This window comes from Epinephelus moara, chromosome 16 (assembly GCF_006386435.1).
Source record: "Epinephelus moara isolate mb chromosome 16, YSFRI_EMoa_1.0, whole genome shotgun sequence".
Classification (NCBI taxonomy): domain Eukaryota; kingdom Metazoa; phylum Chordata; class Actinopteri; order Perciformes; family Serranidae; genus Epinephelus; species Epinephelus moara.
The window spans coordinates 19,915,882-19,936,204 of NC_065521.1; the positions used below are offsets into that span (position 1 = coordinate 19,915,882).

General features: G+C 39.5%; 2 protein-coding genes across 4 annotated transcripts; one reads left to right on the forward strand and one right to left on the reverse strand.

Annotated features, from left to right (window-relative positions):
* Positions 1-1,222: 1,222 nt before the first annotated feature.
* On the forward strand, positions 1,223-20,323 carry ppih (peptidylprolyl isomerase H (cyclophilin H)). Its single transcript, XM_050064158.1, has 9 exons — positions 1,223-1,415; positions 11,603-11,667; positions 11,820-11,843; positions 15,664-15,708; positions 17,451-17,493; positions 18,088-18,180; positions 18,480-18,567; positions 18,672-18,712; positions 19,787-20,323. Exons 1-9 carry the CDS (start codon positions 1,350-1,352, stop codon positions 19,853-19,855), a joined length of 534 nt encoding a protein of 177 aa, XP_049920115.1. The 5' UTR covers positions 1,223-1,349; the 3' UTR covers positions 19,856-20,323.
* On the reverse strand, positions 4,134-10,886 carry si:dkeyp-100a1.6 (probable G-protein coupled receptor 160). Of its 3 annotated transcripts, none has more exons than XM_050064143.1 (3): positions 10,718-10,885; positions 8,950-9,211; positions 4,134-6,255 (listed from the first exon to the last, which is right to left on the reverse strand). In XM_050064143.1, exon 3 carries the CDS (start codon positions 6,208-6,210, stop codon positions 5,107-5,109), a length of 1,104 nt encoding a protein of 367 aa, XP_049920100.1. In that variant the 5' UTR covers positions 6,211-6,255; positions 8,950-9,211; positions 10,718-10,885; the 3' UTR covers positions 4,134-5,106. The 3 variants fall into 3 exon arrangements, with proteins under 3 accessions (XP_049920100.1, XP_049920101.1, XP_049920102.1); XM_050064144.1 differs by having other exon boundaries at positions 10,710-10,885; XM_050064145.1 differs by lacking the exon at positions 8,950-9,211 and having other exon boundaries at positions 10,718-10,886.

Here is a 20,323-nt window from a genome sequence, read left to right on the forward strand (position 1 = left end):
ATTGATTTTTTTTTTTTTTTTGTTATGATGGTGCTTTAGTACAGCTTTGACACATTTTTGTAGTCACTTTGCCATTTGTTTTTATTTTTTTGTTTTGTTTTGTTTTTGTGGAGCCACCATTGCATTATGTTAAATTGTATTATTACGTTTTATTGTGAAAATAAAACCCTTACGAAAACCTTGATATATGTGAGATGTTGCATCTTTCCAACACAAGTAGATATGCTATACATTTTTTGGCATTCTGACAGCGATTGATGACTTATTCAGATTTTTTGTGTGAGAAAAAGTAGTCATACTACTGTGTAGAAATACTCTGCTACAAGTAAAAGTCCTGCATTCAAAATCTTAAGTCCCTACAAGAGTACAGTATCAAAGCATCAAAATTTATACTTAAAATAATGTGAGTAAAAGTACTCATTATGTAGAAAGGCCAATTTCAGAATCATATATTATTGAATTAGAATTATTGTTAAATGCATATGTTCATCACTTGACTGTGGCTGCTGGTAAAGGTAGATATCATTTAAATTGTTCTTTAAACTTCTGGGTGGCTTAACCTTCAAGAATATATCATAACCTATTTGCAAATTTGGATTATTAATAAAAAATGAAAAAAAGTAACTAGCATTTCAGCTTTAAAAATATATGTAGTGGAGAAAGAATATTAACTTCTGAAATGTAGTGGGGTAGAAATAGAAAGTAGCACAAAACAGAAGTACTCAAGTAAAGTACTAATATCTCAGATTTCTACTTAAGCACAGCACTTGAGTAAATGTACTTAGTTACATTACAGCAATGCGTTTTGCAGACAGTTTAAAAATATTACTATGCATTAAAAAGCAGCTCGGGGTAGACATAGGTCACTTATTAGAAAAGATAATTGTAAATATTGATTTAACATACAATTTTTGGTGAATACTATAAAGAAAACATAATGTAGCCAGTCTACTGTCACCTTTGTTTATTGTCCTGTTAACAGGAGTACTGCTTTTGTCTGCAAAGCTGTTGATATTCTACTGCAGTAAAAATATCACTGCCTATACACGCTAAGTGTAGAGCACAAGTAGACACGAAGTTACCTGATTAATAGAGTAAATGTTAGTTGTTCTTTTTACATCCGAAAGGGTATAGTTAGGTTACCATTAGACGATAAACTGGTGGATTTCTTCCAGTATTTTCTCTCGCGCTTTTTCGCGAAGGCAGTGTTTTGTCCGTTGCTGCGAGCCGTAGCTTGTCTCTCCTGACCCGCCGTAGGTGCTAGCAGCGCATATGCTAGGCATTCAAACTACTCGTGTGTTGTGAAGTAGTGCTTTAGTTTTTGCTTAAAGAGCGAAGAAAGTGTGAGAATGTTTCTTCAGTCAACAAATCCCGTCAACCCCATTGTCTTCTTCGACATAACCATCGCGGGGCAGGTGAGTAGAAGAAAGATTTAGCTAATGTCGACTTTCCTTTCCTGCTAGCTAACGGTAACTGTTAACGTTAACGTTAGCATGTCTCACCAAAATATCGTGTTTTGATTAATTGTTGTGATCCAGTAAACTACGTCGGTGGTATTTAAACGCCCTCAGTACGTGCCCGATACACAAAATGAACCAAGTGCAGATTCTCCATTCTCTCCCGGTTTATATTGTGGTCTTGTAACGTTAACGTTAGTGTACTTACGGTTAAAGTGGTGGTCTGAGTGTTCTGCTCTTTCAACATTGAGCCCATATACATGCACACAATAATCAGATAACTGTGAATAATCAGGTAATGGTAATAATCCGGTCTGACGTGTTTACATGCACTTCAATAATGTGATAATCAGAAAAACCTGGTTTACATGATTCAGTCCTTTAGTTGGATTTCTCCCCAAGTACATGACATAAAACTCAGACTTCCTGTTACAGTAGGTATTCATATCCTTGAAAACCCCTACTTAATTTAAAGTACACATGTAATATTAGCAAAATAAAGTATTAAAAGTAAAATCATGCTGTATTCTTACAGTAGTGTTTGTTTTTATCATTAACAAATACATGTGAGAGCATTCTAATGTGTAGTTTATGACTGTGGAGCCAATTTTACATACTTTAGGTAGATTTATAGTAAAAGTACTGCAAACTGTAATATACAGCTGTATTGTATATAAACTTTACATAGCACCTGTCACACAAAGGGGCATAATATATACGTAAGATAAAATAAAAGTGACAATTTAAACACTGAGAATATAAAATATATTATTTTATGTAAAGTCTTTATCTGAAAGGAAACAAACATCTGAAAGGAGTAGAAAGTACAATATTTCCCTCTAAAATGTAGTGGAGTGGGAATATAAAATAGCAAAACCAGAAAGAAACCAGATTAAAGGGTATACATGCACCAAATAATGTGACTATTGGGGAAAAGCTAGATGTGTTTATCCAATTTATCATAATCAGATAATGGCTTTTATCTGATTAAAGCATATCGGATTATGCTGTTTACATGACCTCGTGAATAATCTGGTAACTCCAGAAATCAGATAATGATCGGTTTATTGGTGTGCATGTAAACGTGCTCATTGTTTTTGACATACCGGTTTATTGTAAATAAGGTACTTAATTCGGGTTATGGTCTTTAAGGCGTGAGTTATTTTATAAACCATATCAAGGGCTAAACAGAGTAAACTTTCTTTCAAAGATACTATGCTTAGGTATAATTGACTTATATCACGATGTTGTTCATTGCGTAGTTAAAAAAGCTTCATTCACCCTCTGGGTCAATCTGTCCCCACACTGACATTTAGCTGATTACATTTTTACAATCTTACTTCTCTTTCTGTTTATCGTAAACTCTTTTCTAAGTTATTATCAAAAGTAAAATATCCTTCGCTTGGCCTCCTCACTAGAAACCCATTTCTGGTATTTCAAGAAACTGCAAAATTAAATTCATCTAAAATCTTTGAGGCCATATCAGCCATCAGCAAGTTCATCAAATAATAGCTACATTAAACCTGAACTGTCAGCCTCTTCGCCTGGTTAACAAAAATTCACTTTTAATAGAACAGGATGATTTAAGTTACATTCTCCACGTTACATATTCTGTCCATGGTCACGTCCAGTTGTGTTCTTCTGTAATCAGCCTCGACATGAAATCCTTTTGTCTCAATTTACAATTAATGCAGTTACTAGTTGCCATTTGCCAAAATTATTGGTGTATTGCATGTTAAAGTGCATGTAGCAAACTTAATAAAGTAGCCCATCCACAATACCATTTTTCGTACCACCATTGGTTTAAATGAATGGAATGCAGAGGGAAACATAACATACATAACACAGCATAAGCAGACTGTCATCAGTCTGGGATTTTTCTATTGGATTTTGGAAAATTGCAGGAATAAGCTCTGTCGATAAGGTAATTTTTCACAAATTAACACCACTTTTATGATTTTTGAAGCCCAAATGCAGTCACCAGAAGTACAAAGCTGCCTTTAGGTGGCATGGTTTAACATTCCTATCACAATGAGGCTGTAAAGCCAGGGTCGGCGTGATGACATTCTGTAGTCACATTTAGCCACTTGTTAGCAACTGCCTTTTTTAAGACACATAGAAACTTTAAAATTCACGAGTGGGGTATTAACTGACATATTTTTATTTAAGTGTCTTAAGCTTGTGTTATCCACAGACCTTATTTCAGCCAACCAACCTAAAACCCATTCAAAAAACCCATTGACTTTGAGACAAGAGAACAGGGACTACAAAATGTTAACTCATTTCCAGGTTTTAGGACTCATTACTGGGGCACTCTATAACCTACAGTGACCAAGACAGCTCTGTACTGTCAATAACGCTTCAATTTTAGTGGTATAAGAAATGTAAGATTTCACTTTGCTAGGCGTAATAGTTTTAAAATTATTTGTAAAGTACTGGTAAAGCTGAGATTGGTACAAGTTACCATGGTTACGCAATGACACAAGTCATTTGGCTGATAATCGATACAGAGATAGACATATCTACTTTTTTCCCCCCGCCTAATTTTAGTGATCATCAAGTCTCTTCTGTAGTGGAATTTACATCATATTACGCATGCGTACTCTCATCATGATGGCCCACCAGCAGATGGAGACACGAAATACCATGTATATAATATTAATTCATTGTGCAAAATAAGAAAAAGCATGTTGGCTGATTCTGATAGTTTATTTTAAAGATACCGATGACTTGCTGATATTATCGCTCATCCCTAGTGACAACACTAATGCATAGAACTGTATATGTACATGAAAGTATATTAAACGATAGTATGCATATTGCACATTTGATGATTTCTTCATTAGCAGGGGTTTGCCCAGTTGTCATGGAAGTGTACATCACAAAACCCTAAGCACTTTAAGGTTCAGTCATCCACGTTGGACTAAAAGTGGAGGTTCAAAGTTTCTTCTTGACCTTGGAAACAATGTTTGGGAAAACTATCTCATTAGAAGGTCCATTAGCTTTCGATCATATCACATGATCATCAAGGTCAGGAATAAACTTTGAGCCTCTTCAAATAAATCTATTCACATTTAATGTATGTGTAATTCATGTTTTCAAACAAAAGGTAGAAAAATACATGGTTCAGTCCAAGAAAAATTAAGGACTTTTTAAAAAGATATTTATTAAGAAGCATTTACACCTGTTTGGGACAGAAAATTCAAAAAGAATAGCTATTAATCATCAAGTCAATATAGTTTTTCTCTCAAGACCAAAATTATCTTTGAAAAGCCTGTACAACAAATATACAAATGATTGTACAAACAGAATATTTGTGGTGTGATTTCTGCAAATATTTACATAGGTTTAGCATAATGATCATAGCTTTCAGAAAAACTCCAAAGTACATTTGGAAGTCCAGTCACAGTGTCTGGTTAGCTGCAGCATGCACAGTTTAATTATTTCCCAAAAGCCTTTCTGTTTGAGTTGATGAAGAGCTGGGACATTCATGTCTGTGTCCAGGCTTCAGTTTAAGCATCTAACACTCAGGTGAACCACTTACAGATGCTAGGTCAAGTCTTTCTTTACCTTCGCCTATCATGCTTTTCAGTTGATCTTGGCTGTTGGCTCTTAGGTGTAACAGGTTTATTGTTGACCTCTTCTTCTGTCACACATAGAGGAGAGTGTTTCTCTTTGCTTTTGATGGGTTAAACACAGCTACAGGCAGTTTCTGCTGTCGTGTTCCTCTGCTCAAATGCCAGTAAACATGCCACAAGCACACGTTTTCTGGGAGCTGGCTGTATGGTCCTTGCGACTTGCTATTTACCCAAAACACCACACCCATCAGGAAACTGTTGGCGCACTCCAACCACAGAAGGTTAACAGTGATGTAGGCAGGTACTCCATAGCCTAAGATCAAACAGCCCACAGATACGGTGAGATAAGGCATCCAAAATATACTGAAGCCCAGTGTTAGGCTGAACCACAGAGGCGGGTACGGCTGGACTGTCTCCTCCAGATTGTTCTCCATGCCACTTTTTGTCTCAGTGCAGTTGGTTGAAGTGAACAACAAATCGCTGCTCTGGTTCTCTTGTTCTTCCCTCGCTTCAGATAATCTGTCAGCCTCTTTCAACCACTGGGGAATCATTGACCAATAGGGCAGCATGGTACAAATAACTACTGCGAACAGCCCCAAAATGAAGTAGGTAATCAGTGCAGACTCCTCTACATCACACACAAGGGCCCTTACACCTGTCACATAATCTAGCTCCATCAGATCGGAAGTGGCAGAAACAAAGGAGTAAAAAACAGCTAGCATCCACACCAGCAAAGTCAGGACAGCATTCCTTATGTATTTACAGGGCATGCTCTGTTTGCAGAGGTTGCTGTCTTCTAAGCAGTAGTCTAGAAAACCCAGGCATGTCATGGGCAGCGGCAGTGCTTCATATGTTTTCGAGGCCTTAGCCAAGATGAAGCACAGTGACACAAGATACCTCTCAGGCCCAAGAAACCACACACCTGCCAATAATAACACCATCAACAAGTCAGCCAAGACGATGGACAGGCTGCACATGCTTAAAAAGGAGGTAAACCTCTTCCGGCAGCACAAGTGAAGGGCCACTGCATCCAGTCCTAACTTGAAAAGCATGAGTAACAAGTACTTGTCAGTGTTGTCTGTATGATTGACAGACGCTGCATCCCATTGCTCTATGATGCCCAGCATTTTGACGGTATGGCTACTTTCTGGAGATGCCGCCAACTCAGGCAGCATTTACGATACTGCAACAGCGCTCGGTTCAAGATGCTCCAGGAAATGCTGTGAATGACAAGATAATATTGATTAGGAACTTAAGCTGTACAAATAATAGACTGCAAGGAATAATTAGAAAAATGATGGATGCATGAGTCCACAAGCTTTGGCTGGTCTCACAGGGAGTGAGAAAAATGTAATATATTACATATCACTAATAATCTTCATTTGAAAGTAATAAGTCACTTTAGAATATTACTCTCTGAAATAAGTTATTTATTACACTAATTTTGTATTATTTCCCCCAAAATGATCTCAGAAGAACAAACAGGCATGTTAAATGGATTAGGGTCATGTTGTTTCACAGCGGGTAATCAAAACACAGAAGTCCCAGTTTATTACAGTTCATTTTAAATCCAGTGCTACAGTGGTTACCACTTTGTATTCAAAGGCCCTGCTTATATTAATAATAGCGTGAAGATATATAACCATTAAATAGCCCAGACCGTTTAAAATAAGTGAACAGCCCTGGACACAGGGAGGGTCATGCAGGCAGACAATCAAAGTCTAATAATTATGAGGTATGGATCAATATTTGTAGGCTTATGAAACACTCTGAAAAAATAATTATGTAAGCACAGCAGACAGAATGGTGTGCGATTTAGTCACCATGATGAGCCCCAATTAATACACTGGAGGTGAAAGACACACCTGTCAGTTCCCACAAGTTGCAATGGTCAGCTACAGCAGCACCAGAGAGAGTTATGCATAAGGACAGGATGGTGTTGCTCTGCAGTTGTACGGGGTGTTAATGAAAACCCATCCAACTTATACTAACATCACCCAGAAGTGCCGATCACAGGGATGAGGAAAAAACAAACCACAGGCCAGTTTCTTATTCCCGCTGCTTTCAAGCAGCCGTAGGACGCAAAAGCAGAATAGGATATGTTGTAGATGTTGCAGGTATATTAATTGAAACATGATAACGCACAGTCCCTGATGTGCTGATCTCTGGCACCCTTCTGTGCCTATAATGTAGCGTATAATGACACAACAACCGTCAAGGGATATTTTTGCTGTTGGCACACTGGCTGGAGCGTAGTGGTTTGGATCAGTGTGGATGAATGAAAAATGAAAACACGTAATGTAATATTGTAAATGTAATAATATCAGTTGGTAATGTGTTATCCCAAACACTGCCAGTGTGTAGGATTTAGTCTAGCGGTGAGGTTGCAGAACTGAAACTTCACCCATGTAAGTAGTATGTAGGAGAACTACTGGAGGTGTTCTGATACTGATACCAGTATTGGAAATACCTCCTATACTGCCCAAAATGCTGGATCGGATATCAGCGAATGCACAAGTCTATGCACCAATTCAATACCACGTAATTTAGAGATGAAGTTTAAAGTAGTTTCACACCAGGATAAAACCGCTAGTTGTGCTGTGCAGCCACTGGCAACTACTGTTATAGAAATTGTAATGTTAGCCGTTAGCAAAATGTCAAACTAGATGATATAAGAAAAGTTCTATTATGTTCACTCTCTGTATGTTTTGTTCATATGTTGTTGTTGTTTTAACTCAGTGGTACACAATGGAACATCTCTAAGAACTACAGTGGCTGACTTGAAAACGCAAATGGCCCTATCTAGAGCCAGTGTTTCATTTGTCCATTCTGGGCTACTGTAGAAACAACATGGTGGACACAACAATTCTTATTTTCAGATAAACTAAATGAAAACATAGTTATGAATGCTATTTACCATTTCTGCAAATAGATGCCTCTAAATCCGACACAGTGGACCTTTAAGGTTGTAAAAAAAAATCTATATTTTTTTGGTGGATCTAAAAAGATGTATTTACGTTTTGAAAGATAACCAACTATAACTTTTTGCCTCACAGACAAAATTTAGCTAATGTGTTGAATTTATAAAACTTGTTGTACCAGTTAAACAATGTGAGATTACGTGAAGTTGGTTAGTGTGCTACATGTACATTATCATCACATGTGTAGTATTTATTACCAATTAGTCCTGTTTGTTATTACACCCCACATGTAAACAAGGGGTGACCAGTGTAGAGCAAATATCACAAATGTCCATCCATATTTGTTTGCCACATTCCCGCCTTACAAAATACAGTAAAGCACTGATAATTCCACTGAACAGTACACTGACAATTACTCATTTGTAAAAGTTATTTCTTGGAAAGTTATTTTCTTCTTTCCCCTGCAAAAGAAATTCATTGCAGTTTTGAGACACACTTTGGTTCTGAAGTGTGTGTCTTTAAACAGAAACATGTCATTATCTCACCTATTAGGGCTGACGATATGAAGAAAATTTGCAGTACAGGATGTTATTGTTGTTAAATATCACCATAATGATATTACTTGCGATAAAATAAACAGATATTTAAATATAATCAGTTTTGCCTTCCTGCTGCTCTCAATTTAATGCTATAGTCTCTTTCATAATCTTGCGTGATATGTTTATCACACAAGTTGACATTGCAATAACGATGCCGCTTTATTTTTTGCAGCCCTATCACTTATAAAATCTGGCTTCCTTTTTTTTTTTTTTTATTGCATGTTGTCATTTCCATGTCAACATCTTGTAGCAATGGTAATTATTCCAGCAGCATTAACACCATCCTGAATTTACAGCATTTTATATTGTCACACTGATGACAGGAGAAGCTAGTTCGAAGCATGTAGCATTTACTTAACAAGTTAAAAGAAATAAGTGTGACCCTAAACTGTACCTCTGTACTCAGGGTGTCCTAGTCCAGCGAGTTTCAGTAGAGATCCAGTCAGAGGCCCTGCACACTTTCATCAAGACTTGTCAATGGACTGTTGTCAGGTGGAGCAGCTCGCTTTGAGGCAGCTCTTGATGGCTCCACCTGCCCATTGTGAATGCAAACAACCAATGGGACACACCTTCTCTCTGTCTTTAAGGAAGCCTACTTGTTGACCCTCCTATTTGCCCCAGAGGTGGCTGCCTCTTATGATGTTGATGTACATGTCCTGTAACAGATAACCCAGATTGGAAACACAGGTTCTTCAAACAATACTCGTAGCTGAAACCACACCCTGTGACTGGTTTTGTTCACCCTCACCAGATCCTTTTACACTAGAATTAGAAAGAAACTGCATCACATGTAATATGTTGAAGGCCTATGGTTTACTAAATACTTCCCTGCCAGACTATAACAAAACCAGCTGCCATACCATGCTTTTAATGAAGTCTTCAGTGTGTTGAAAAGTTGGCTCAGTCAGGGTTTTGACCAGCTATATTTGCATATACTTGTATGCATGCAGAATTACTTACATTCAGTAGCTAAGGGGTACAAGTTGGAAAAGCAGTGTTATGATTCCTTAATAAGCAAAAGCATGTATCTTTTATATTTCCTTCTAATCCAGTCATTTATTTTGATAACACAAAATAGACTTAGAAAAAATCTTAATCAAATATAAAGGATGATGAATACTTAAAACTTGTCACGAGAGCTTGGCTTGATTTGTTTTCTATGTGCGACTATTTGCTCTCAGTGTGAATGTTTACATCCTTATACTTCTAGGTACAAGGAGTCTGCAGGGGAGTTAAAGTCCATGTGGTAGAGTCGGCTGTTACAGTGTTCCTGTAGTTTCTTCTCTTGAACATGACTGTTAAATGAAACCTTTCATTGTGCATCTAAATCAGTTCAGCGTAGGGGTGGACGATATATTGATTATATTTGATGTAATGTGGCTTGTTCCACGTGGGATGTATAAAATGACTATATCGCAAACAGTAATTAGAATTTATGTCCTTTTTTTGTTTTGTTTTTAAAGCCACAGGCACCAACATGAGTGGTCACACACACTCTCCCGCCCATCCAGACCAGTCTTTACTGGGCGTTGGTGTGTAAGCAGGTGTAGCATGTGTTTTTGTATCGGCAAGGCTCCAGACAGCGACCATGAAGCAGCAGTGCAACTTAAGTAATACGTGAACTGGAGAGCTGGTAGTTTGTTTCCCACTCAGAGTGGATAAATTCATATTTAATGGTGCAACTGGAACCGTTTCACTCTACGTTAACTATTAACATATAACTGTTGTTCCGCTTTGATATAGTTAATTATAACAATACTTAATTTAACGTTATTATAACAATCATTTTATTTGTTCATAACAGTACTTTGACTTCATTATAAAAGTACTTGGTTTAACTTCATTGTAACAGTAGTTTATTTAGTAGTTTAGCATGTAGCAGTCTACAGTAGTTAAGAGCAGATTTCAAAATATCGAGATACATTTCATGATATAACCTCAAAATAACCTCAAAATATCCTCAATAACCTCAAGTTCAGTGCACTTGTCTCATCTTCCTTCCAGTATTTGTTTCTTTTGACATGAAATGTGACACCCTCATTCCAGCATTACAACAAAAGTAGTTCACCACTATACGTTAATCCAAATATAGACATTAGACCCTTAAATCTGTGTATTATCTGATAAGAAACAACATTTTTAAATGTTACACACCGTGTTACCTGTTGTTTGGCACGCCACCCTCCAGCCAGAGAAATCCCTCAGCAGATAAAATGTTCTGTGGCTGATGTTTGCTCTGTACCAGCGCTCAGCTTCTGTATTTAATTTCATTGCCTGGAAACTAAAAACACACTGTATTGTCTATATGGCAAAGACATGAGAGCCAGTGGGTGCTTGTGCTTGTTTTACTGTGAGTTGTGCGTGTGGACCGTAGGGAGGGCTGTGCAGTGATGTCATGTGGACAAACCTCTCTTTTTACTACAGCACAATGTTTGTTTTCACGCACAGATACAGACACCCGGACATTGTTGTCACAGTCGGCACTTGCATGTCCGTGTGGGTTGTGGGAGGCCGGGGTGGACAAACACCCATGCTGCCAAACGCACACATGCACACACACAGCTCATAGAGGATTTAATGTGTCGCAACAAGATTGTGGCGTTGTCTCATTTACATCATTCTATTATGTATGCTTTGACTACTGGGAATCAGAACTGAGACAATATAGCTTGTATTGCTGAGATGAAACAGAATCCACTTGATGTTCCCAGCAAAGTCCAGAGAGAACTTGAAGATGTACAAGGATTAATAAAACGTGTGTATGTGCGTGTGTGTATTCAAGGCCAGAAGTCGGGGGAATAGAAGACTAGAAGAAATCCTATACCAGTTATTCAGTAGAAGTGATATATTTTTGAGCTCAGTGTTGTCTGAGTATAACTGGTTAGTCCAGATGAGGCCATCGGTGTCATGTAGAGGAGCCTCTGGCAACAGGAATGACCAGTTTCTGTTCAGTCTTTGTAGTTTTGACCTGGGGCAACTATGTGTCCATCTTTTTAGGTCGTCATTGTTTTGTATGTTCACACAATGTTTTGTCATCTGTTTTCCAGGATGTCGGACGCATGAAGATGGAGCTGTTTGCTGATGTGGTTCCAAAGACGGCAGAGAATTTCCGGTAAGGGGGAAAATCTGATTATTGGATCACATGGTCTGTTTTTAAAAAATTGAGAGAAAAGAGATTACCACAGGTGATATATTAACACAAATTTGACAATTTGACATTTGAGTTTTTGAAAATGTTTCTTACACTTTTCTCATCTCTTACAGGCAGTTCTGCACTGGAGAGTTCAGGTAAGGCAGTGAAGGGCTGTATTCTTCGATGGTACTCAAACAATACATCACCATCCTGCACACATCGTCTTAACGAGCACTTAAAGTGACTAATGGGAGCATCCGTTTTTAAAATTGTTCCAGTATTGAGCAAAACAGTCTGAAATTTATCAGTCGGGGTTAGCGTCCATGTACGCCCACTAAAGGCCAAAACACACCAGCGGCATCATATGACGGTGGCGTCATTGACGCAAGTCAAGACACCCAACACACACAAAAAGCGTCGCGCTGCGGGGCGTCAACCGGATTTCTATTGCACACTCCAGTCCGCTAGGCTGGGAAGTACAAAATAGCGCTTTTTCAAGGGCGGTGACGCTGGAAAAATAGGACAATAGCATAAAGTGCTGCATGTTGACGCGCGTCGAGCCCACTGACATAAGCGTCTGACACCATCATGAAAAGACCTTACAAAGAGATCTAATGTTTTGTCTTTACCTTTTGCTTGATCCAGTCTGTCTGTTATTGCGTCTAACCCAGTCTCGCTCAAGAGGAAGTCTCATTCTGAAGTCTTGTGAGTTAAGTTGTTGGATCAATGCGATAACAAACAGACGGGATCAAGCAAAAGGTAATGAAAAATGTTTTATATTTCCTTTTAATAATATTATAATTTCAGCCCATTTCCCAGTTTGAAAACTAAAGAAGTTTCCCCTTAAGAAATCTGATTGGTCCCAGCATTTGGTAGCAACCAGATTCTTCAACCATGAAAATGAGAAACTGGTTTTCCTTTGCCAGATTAAAGGATGGGGAGAAACCTGATTGACATAAAAGGTTTCTGCTGGAGACGCCTACTTATTTCACCACATGAGTGCTTAAACAGGTCTCTGAAGGGTATTTACATGTGTGTGTGTGTGTATGACAAAGAGCCAGGACAGGCACAGTATGGCTGTGGCAGGAGTGCAGCAGGACAAAAGGAAAATTCGTTACTTGGAGCTGTGCCTCCTTGTATCGAAGCTAAGTCAAGTTTGTTTTTCACAGCTGAACAGTAGGATTATTTTAAAATTCAAACTCATATTATGCAGTAAAGAAATGATGTGCTTCAGTTGGTTGTCACACCTTCCAGATGCTCTGCAGATTCTTTGAAACCAATGTGTCATATAGTGCAGACCTGCCAACCTGTACGCATTTTGCGTACCAGGCACGCATTTTGACATCAAAGTACGCTGGTACGATTTGATGCTCTAAAAGTACGCATATCACTCAATCGCGCATTTCGCCGGTTTCAGTGTATTTGTCTATGCAAGATGTCACTCAAGTTGATACCCGGTGAATATAGGCGCGTAGGCGGAACGAAAAGATTTCGGCCAATCAGATTGCTGCATATTGCCCCGCCCTCCCATCCACGGCTGACTAAGAAAGATGCGCTTGATTCAGTTCCATCCAGTTAGAGACAGTGCACTGTCGCCCTTACCGTCAAGATAGATAAACCCTCTTCGCCGACACCTCTGGGTAGTCCTCAGTGATGACTATCAATTCAAACAACGCTGACAGGTAAAATTACGTAAGAAATGCAAAAACTGAGAGCTTTGAGAGCTTCTGTCTGTAAGCAAGTTAACTACAGTCTCATAGCAGTTAGTTTCTGTCTGTTAGCAGTTAGCTCTTATTAGCTCCTCACCGTCAGCTCAGACCGGAGTTACCGTGTGTTCAGTCCGGTAGACGGTATCACCTTCTCATGCCCGTTTAAGAAATCTCACTCCACCGCCGAGTCCTTTTTTATTTATTTTTTTACGCCCTCTAGTGTGTTCACTTGTGTGTGTGTGTGTATGTGCGCGCGCGCGGGCACGTGTGTGTGCGCACCCAACGGGGCCAAACTCCGCCGTGCGCGATACAGAGAGCGGGGGAGGATTGTAAATGAGTGACCATGTAGAGACAGAAATGACACGCGGTCTGTAAATAAGATAAATAACATAAGGCTATTTAGTTTGTTTAATAAAAGGACAAGGTATAGACCTGTTCTATAGGAAAGGTTACCTTAAGTGACTTCTTTGTGATCTGGCACTATATAGAAAATAAAATTAAAATAAATTAACTTGACCTTCAAGGGGGGGCGGGGCGGGGTGCCCCCCTAATAAAATGGTAGGGCAAACACTGAAGTAAATAGTGTCAAAGTCGCCTGTCGTCCATACATTGCTGGTGAGAATTGTACCAAGGTAAGCAAATTGCAGACAAATTTACATTCAACTGTGTTATAAAACCATGTGCCCTGCCTGAATAACTATAACACACTTATGAGAAAAAGACTTTTTGTTTTATGAGTCTGCTGAATTTCTATAAGAAAAAAACAAGGCAATAAGAAGAGAGTAGTTCTAATAGGTGTTGTACTACACAAGAACATGATGAGGAATGCTAATGTAATGCACTTGTCTATGATCTATTATCTATTTCTGTATGAAGCCCTTTTCACACAGAGCGCGCAAAGCGCAGACCTCCGCCGACGAACCCATTCATTGTGTATGTGCTACCGCAGCGCAAGAGCGCACCGCTCTGCCGCCGAGCTGAGCGGCGCGCGAGAGGGCGCATACCGCGGCGTCTGCGCCCCGCCAGCCTACGCTCAAATTGAACATTTTTTAATTTCACCGCAACGCGCTGTGACGACACCTCGGCGCGTCCAGTAGCAGAGAAGAGTCTGAAATAGACCCGGAAGCGGTCACCATGGAGCTGTAGCTCCTGAACGAGCCTGTACTCCCCCAACTCCTGTCTTGCGCGCCTTGCTCTCCGCTTGCTCTGCGCCCTACCCCGCGGTGGGCGCCGCGAAAATCGTGCTCTGTGTGAAAGAGGCTTGAAACTGCATGAAAATAGGATTTCGCCATGTGATGTTTCAAAATTTTCTCGGGGGAGAACCCCCCGAATCCCACTTGCAATCTTTCTTTTTGTCACAACAGGACATATTACTGTATTTTTTAAGCAGATGATCAATACTACCATCAGATTGATGAAATTGACCTTGATCTGCGCCATAAAACAAATATTGGGCGTCTATGGACGTATGTGGGGCTAAGGCCTATAGATATGAATATGTAAACGTACGCTCGTTTCTTCTGTTTGCCACATGTGCATATTGACATTAATGGTAAAAAAAAAAAAAAAAAAGTGCCACCGTGTCCACATATGTTCATGACCATGCACGAGTGTCTGGTAAGGTGGTACTCATAACCTTTCTTCAAGGTTGGCAGGTCTGTATAGTGCAGTATACACTGAGCCATAACCTGCTGTAAGAAGCACACGTCCTTTACAAAGAAAACAAAGAACAATACTGTAATGAGCAGTCTTTCTCTATTATTCTAAATCTAAAAGGGATTACTTGGAGGAAGCCAAAGGAAGCTTTTAACCAACACTGCATGGTAGGATCTGCACTGGTACTGGCAGCTATTTTGAGTCACTGAGGCTGATATAATGCTCTGTGTGGTCGTCAAACATGGAAGGAATATGAGACCATTCAACAGTACCAGGAGGTCTTTATGCAACCAATAGTATTCCTTCATTGCACACCCATATACAAAGTTGATAGTCTCTCCATACACATTAATATTCAAACCAAAGGCCATTGTAATATACACCTCAGTCAGAGACAGGATCATTTTAATGACGGTCTAAGAGCTGCCTGCGGCATGGTATGTACCCATACCTGCTGAACTGTTAATGATGACCTGTATACTGTCGGAACTTACATGACATACCTGGACAAACCAGCTTTGCGAGAAGTTAGTGCTTGTAGTACAGTACAGCTTGATTGTGACCGTCTCCACCACCAACTTCATTTTGTTGTCTACCGTCTGTCCTACAGGAAGGATGGAGTCCCGATTGGTTTCAAAGGTTGCACATTCCACAGGTAAACAACTTGCTGGCTTGGTTTGTATAGCTCACATTATACTCCCATGTCGTAAAGATTTTTAATCATGATTTGTATATTCAAGTAGAAACCCACACCGACTGATGGCCTTGAGTTATTTAACCTGGTTGTCTCCTTGGTATCCACTGTTAGCCCTGTTTTTCTTAATATTCATAGTTCTGGAGGCTGAGCTACTCATGAACAAGTATGATGGACACAGAATGAAGTACTGGACCTTGGATGAGCCAACGATGAGCTATTTGTGCTAACCATTGAAATCCAGGATTGGCCCTTGATGTTGGCTTATAGAATACACAACATAAAAAATGGACCAAACAGCAACTTGTGTTTTATGGGAACTACGGTGTCTATGAGCCTGTTTACACCTTGTATTATTATAGGTCTTGGGTTATCCAATCACATGTGGGCAGCTCAAAGTCTTGTTCATGCCACAGACTGTATAATAAAGATGGACGTAAGAACAGCTCCCCAAAAATGAAGCCAAACCATCTCCATTGCCCCCTGATGGCTGGCTGCAGTATAGGCCCCCTCTGTGTTAGCGGATGGGACATAGGCCAAACTAAAAAATCAAAGTACACGTCAAATGAAGTTTTCCCAAACATGGTTTCTATCATTTTAGGTTCTTATTATGCTGATGTATGCTCAGTGTTAAATTTTTTTTTTGATGAGTTTGGTTTTAATTAGTTATTCGATGCTATAAAGGAAGGGGGTTTGATGTCATGATTGACACTTGTGCGCACCAATTGGTGTGCTGCGAACAATGGCGCTGCTCGTGATTGTTCGGACAGGTGTGTATGAGATGGAATTTGATACCGCAGAGAACACTTATGTGCAGACTGGCTCCAAATGATGTCACCAATGTGAGATGGCATCAGACATATCTTTGATATTTTGGCTTCATGTTTGTACGGTGGGAGTAAGTGGAGACGAGTTGTCCATGTTTTATCTACAGTATCTGGTTTACACCTGACATTAGAATGGGTCACGTTCGTCTCGAGTGACCACTTGTGATCTGATTTCACTTTCCCGCTTAATATGCAAATAAACACATACACAATTTCTATGCACAAAAATGTGAGGTTTTCCATGCTATACCTTCGCTGATGAGAGTCCACCCATGCACACACAGCGACAGGGCTAACAGTTAGCATCACACAGCTGTTACATAATGAAAGAGTCGTGAGTTTCAGCATCAGTCAGTTTGTTGGGACTGTTTAACAGCTGGTGCTATGTTAGCTTATGCTAACTGGGCAGATGTCAAACTACCCGTTCACTGGAGGGACGGCGACTTAGGGGACGGTCCTTCAGCGCTTTGTCTATTGGTGGGAAGTCAATAAGCGAGGACCTAAGTGTGGGGTCCTTCAGTGTGGCCCAGGACACATGAGCGTACACACTACTGAAAAAATGTGGCCATATACCACCTCCGAATGTGGTCTGAGCGATTGGATCTCAAGATGCATTGAGGACTCATTTCATGCAGTCACACTTGTACTTTAAGCTGTCCACTTGTGATAAACAGGGCCTGTAAAAACTGTTCACCTCTTTTTGTGTGTTGTTGTAGAACAGCATGTTATCAAGTAGCTTTTAAGTATATTTTTTAACACTTTTTTATAGGCTCCATATCAGCATGTCTTACCCAGTCAGACTGTCTGCCTATATCTGCTTTTTGTTTACCTTAGCAAATCTGACTGTACTGATGTGTTTTCGTTGTTGATTGGCAGGGTCATCAAAGACTTTATGATACAAGGAGGAGACTTTGTAAATGTAAGTACATGTACAACATGTGTTTTGCGTCTGTTGTTTGCATTTAGGGCTTGGATTAAGGCTATGGTAAACTGACGGTCATTAATCTTGCACCGTATTAACAAATGTTCTTGTAGGTATGCACAATGTATTGAGTATTGCCTTTTTGGAGAGCCTGTATCTGAGCAGAACAAACAATACATTTTTGGTTGATGTGAGTGGATAAAAAGGGATAAATGCAAATTCATGTGGAGAAATTTGAAATACCAACAATTATCTCTGACAAGATTATTGCTCAGAGAGGAAGAATGTTGGATAGAGCTGTGTGTTGAAGGAGGTAATGGAAGATGTTCCCCATGAACAATATAAAGAAGGTGATATTTTAAAAGCTGGCCAACTGCAGTTGTAGGCCCTTTCCCCTTTTAATTGCACTTCTTGTCTTCATTAAATTAATAAATCTTGACATGTTTTGCAGCTGAGTTTTGAACTGAGCAGGACAGTGCTTCAGTGTTGTCCTCCCTGGTGGTCCTGCAGTGAATTACAGCACGTTATATGGCTTTCTCATTGGACTTTGTTAGCCCTGTCTTATGCACTGGTTTTTGTCTTTTTGTGAAGGGTGATGGGACTGGTATTTGTAGCATCTACAGAGGTCCATTTGCAGACGAGAACTTCAAAGTAAAGCACAGTGTGGCTGGTCTTCTGTCCATGGTATGTATGCAGATCAGTGCTCAGATGTCAGGGACGCCTTCTAATCAGCACAGATTCTCTTTACATTGATGTTATCTTAATCAAGATTTCCTGCAATCAGTTTTATATATCCTCTATTATACATTATAAAATATTACGTTAATTAAGATTTGATTAATCCACTTAAAAATTGATTGACCCCAACCTCTAACAGACAAGAGGATTTGATTGATCCATTCAAAGTGAATTAACCCTGACCAATATAGACAAACAGATTTTTAACACTGCCATTCTTTCTCAATAATGTGTGTCTTACTCAGGCAAACAGTGGCCCAGGGACAAATGGCTGTCAGTTTTTCATTACCTGCACTAAATGTGACTGGTTAGATGGGAAGCATGTTGTTTTTGGTGAGTAAGTCTACAATATTAATTGTGCATTTATGTTTATGTAGAGTGATGGTTTGATCTGTTTATGTGCCTGAGTTAAACTGTCTTGTTTACGACTGTTACAGGGAAAGTGGTCGACGGTTTGCTGGTCATGAGAAAAATTGAGGTAAAAATACAAAATTAATTTATTGGGTTCAGACCACTTGTAATGATGAAAATAAGAAAATGTATTCAGGCTTAACGGAATACCTTACCCACAAAATTACCATTTATATATCAGCTATTCATCGTGTGTTACCTTGAACTTGCTAAGAAAACTTTGTTTTTCTGTCATGCCTCTGGTTAACGAATAATCCAAAAACAGCAAACATTGATAAATTAAAGTTAAAGGGGACTGGGTTTAACAACAGCAAAACTATATCAAATATCTGTCTACAAACTCTCAAACACCTCACGCAGTATAATCCAAGACTCATTTATCAAGTTTTATGCTCAGTACTTCCCAAACACATTGCATTACTTTGCTGTTAGCACTTTCTGAAAGGGACTGAAAGTGAAAGCATAGGTCTATTTTACTTTCAGCCTGCGTCAGAAGGGTTGAGGCAAGCCCTTTTTACACAGAGATCCTATGATAGTGCTGCAGTAAAGTTCCTTTCAATAAGCTGCATTTGCTTTTTCATACTGAACCAAACAACACAGGCATAATGCAGCGTCAGTGTGTGATGTTAGGTAGCATGCCGGCATTCCAGAAGCAAGAGGCATGATGGGCGTGACGTGTAACACAACAACATCTTCCTGTAGTGTGACATTTAGCATACGGGTCGGGTGGAATAATATGGCAATAACAAGAGTTTACGGTCCCTGTGATATGGCCGTTGATCTCATCCTCTGTGTGGAGGGTTAAGGAGCTCCCAGACCTCATTGTCTCCCCAATTTGCAGACATGTTTGGTTACTGTTCTTTTTCTTCTTCGAGTTAGCTGCTAACTGCTATCAGCTGCTTTTAAAAGCTCGCTGCAGTGGGTGGCACACATAACATGTCATCGAATGTCCCTTTCATCCCGTCCTGCCAGCTGTCCATTTCACGTAGACGCCAATTTGACACCACTACTACCCACTCTGTCAGCTTAAAGGCAAGACAGCTGCACTGTAGTAAAAAAAACAGGGCTGTAGTGTTGGATAAGGATAATTTTGTCTGAGTGTAATGTCTACATGACAATTTGTGCTCCTTCCTGCCAACAGAATGTTCCTACGGGACCCAACAACAAGCCCAAACTCACCATTGTCATTGCACAGTGTGGAGAGATGTGATCCAGAACCGCACCACCTCAGTGTCCAGGAAGTAGTGTCTCACTCTAACTTGATACACCTCAACAAACATCAACCCATATAGTTTTTCCTGTATGGATGACTTTATAAAGTAATGACAGTATAAAGATCGGCAGTACATCATTTCTGCAATTTTCTGAGTTTGGTATAACTTACACCACGTTAACTGCTGCATCCAAACCCAGATAAGATTATTCTTATCTCAGGTGGGTTTTGGAACTGACAAAATGTGCTAACTATATGGATTTAAAATTCAATTTCCAAAACTTCATGTTCAACACTCTTGTTGTTTATCTGATTCCAAATGAAGACAAATTTGTGTATGCTGTTGTAAAAAGACAAACAAGAAAGTCTAAGTCCGAAGAAAATTATTCTTGGCATGTGAAGCATTCTTATTCAGTCACTCTGTGTATAATTTGTGATCAATAAATTGTTTTGCATTTTTATAAA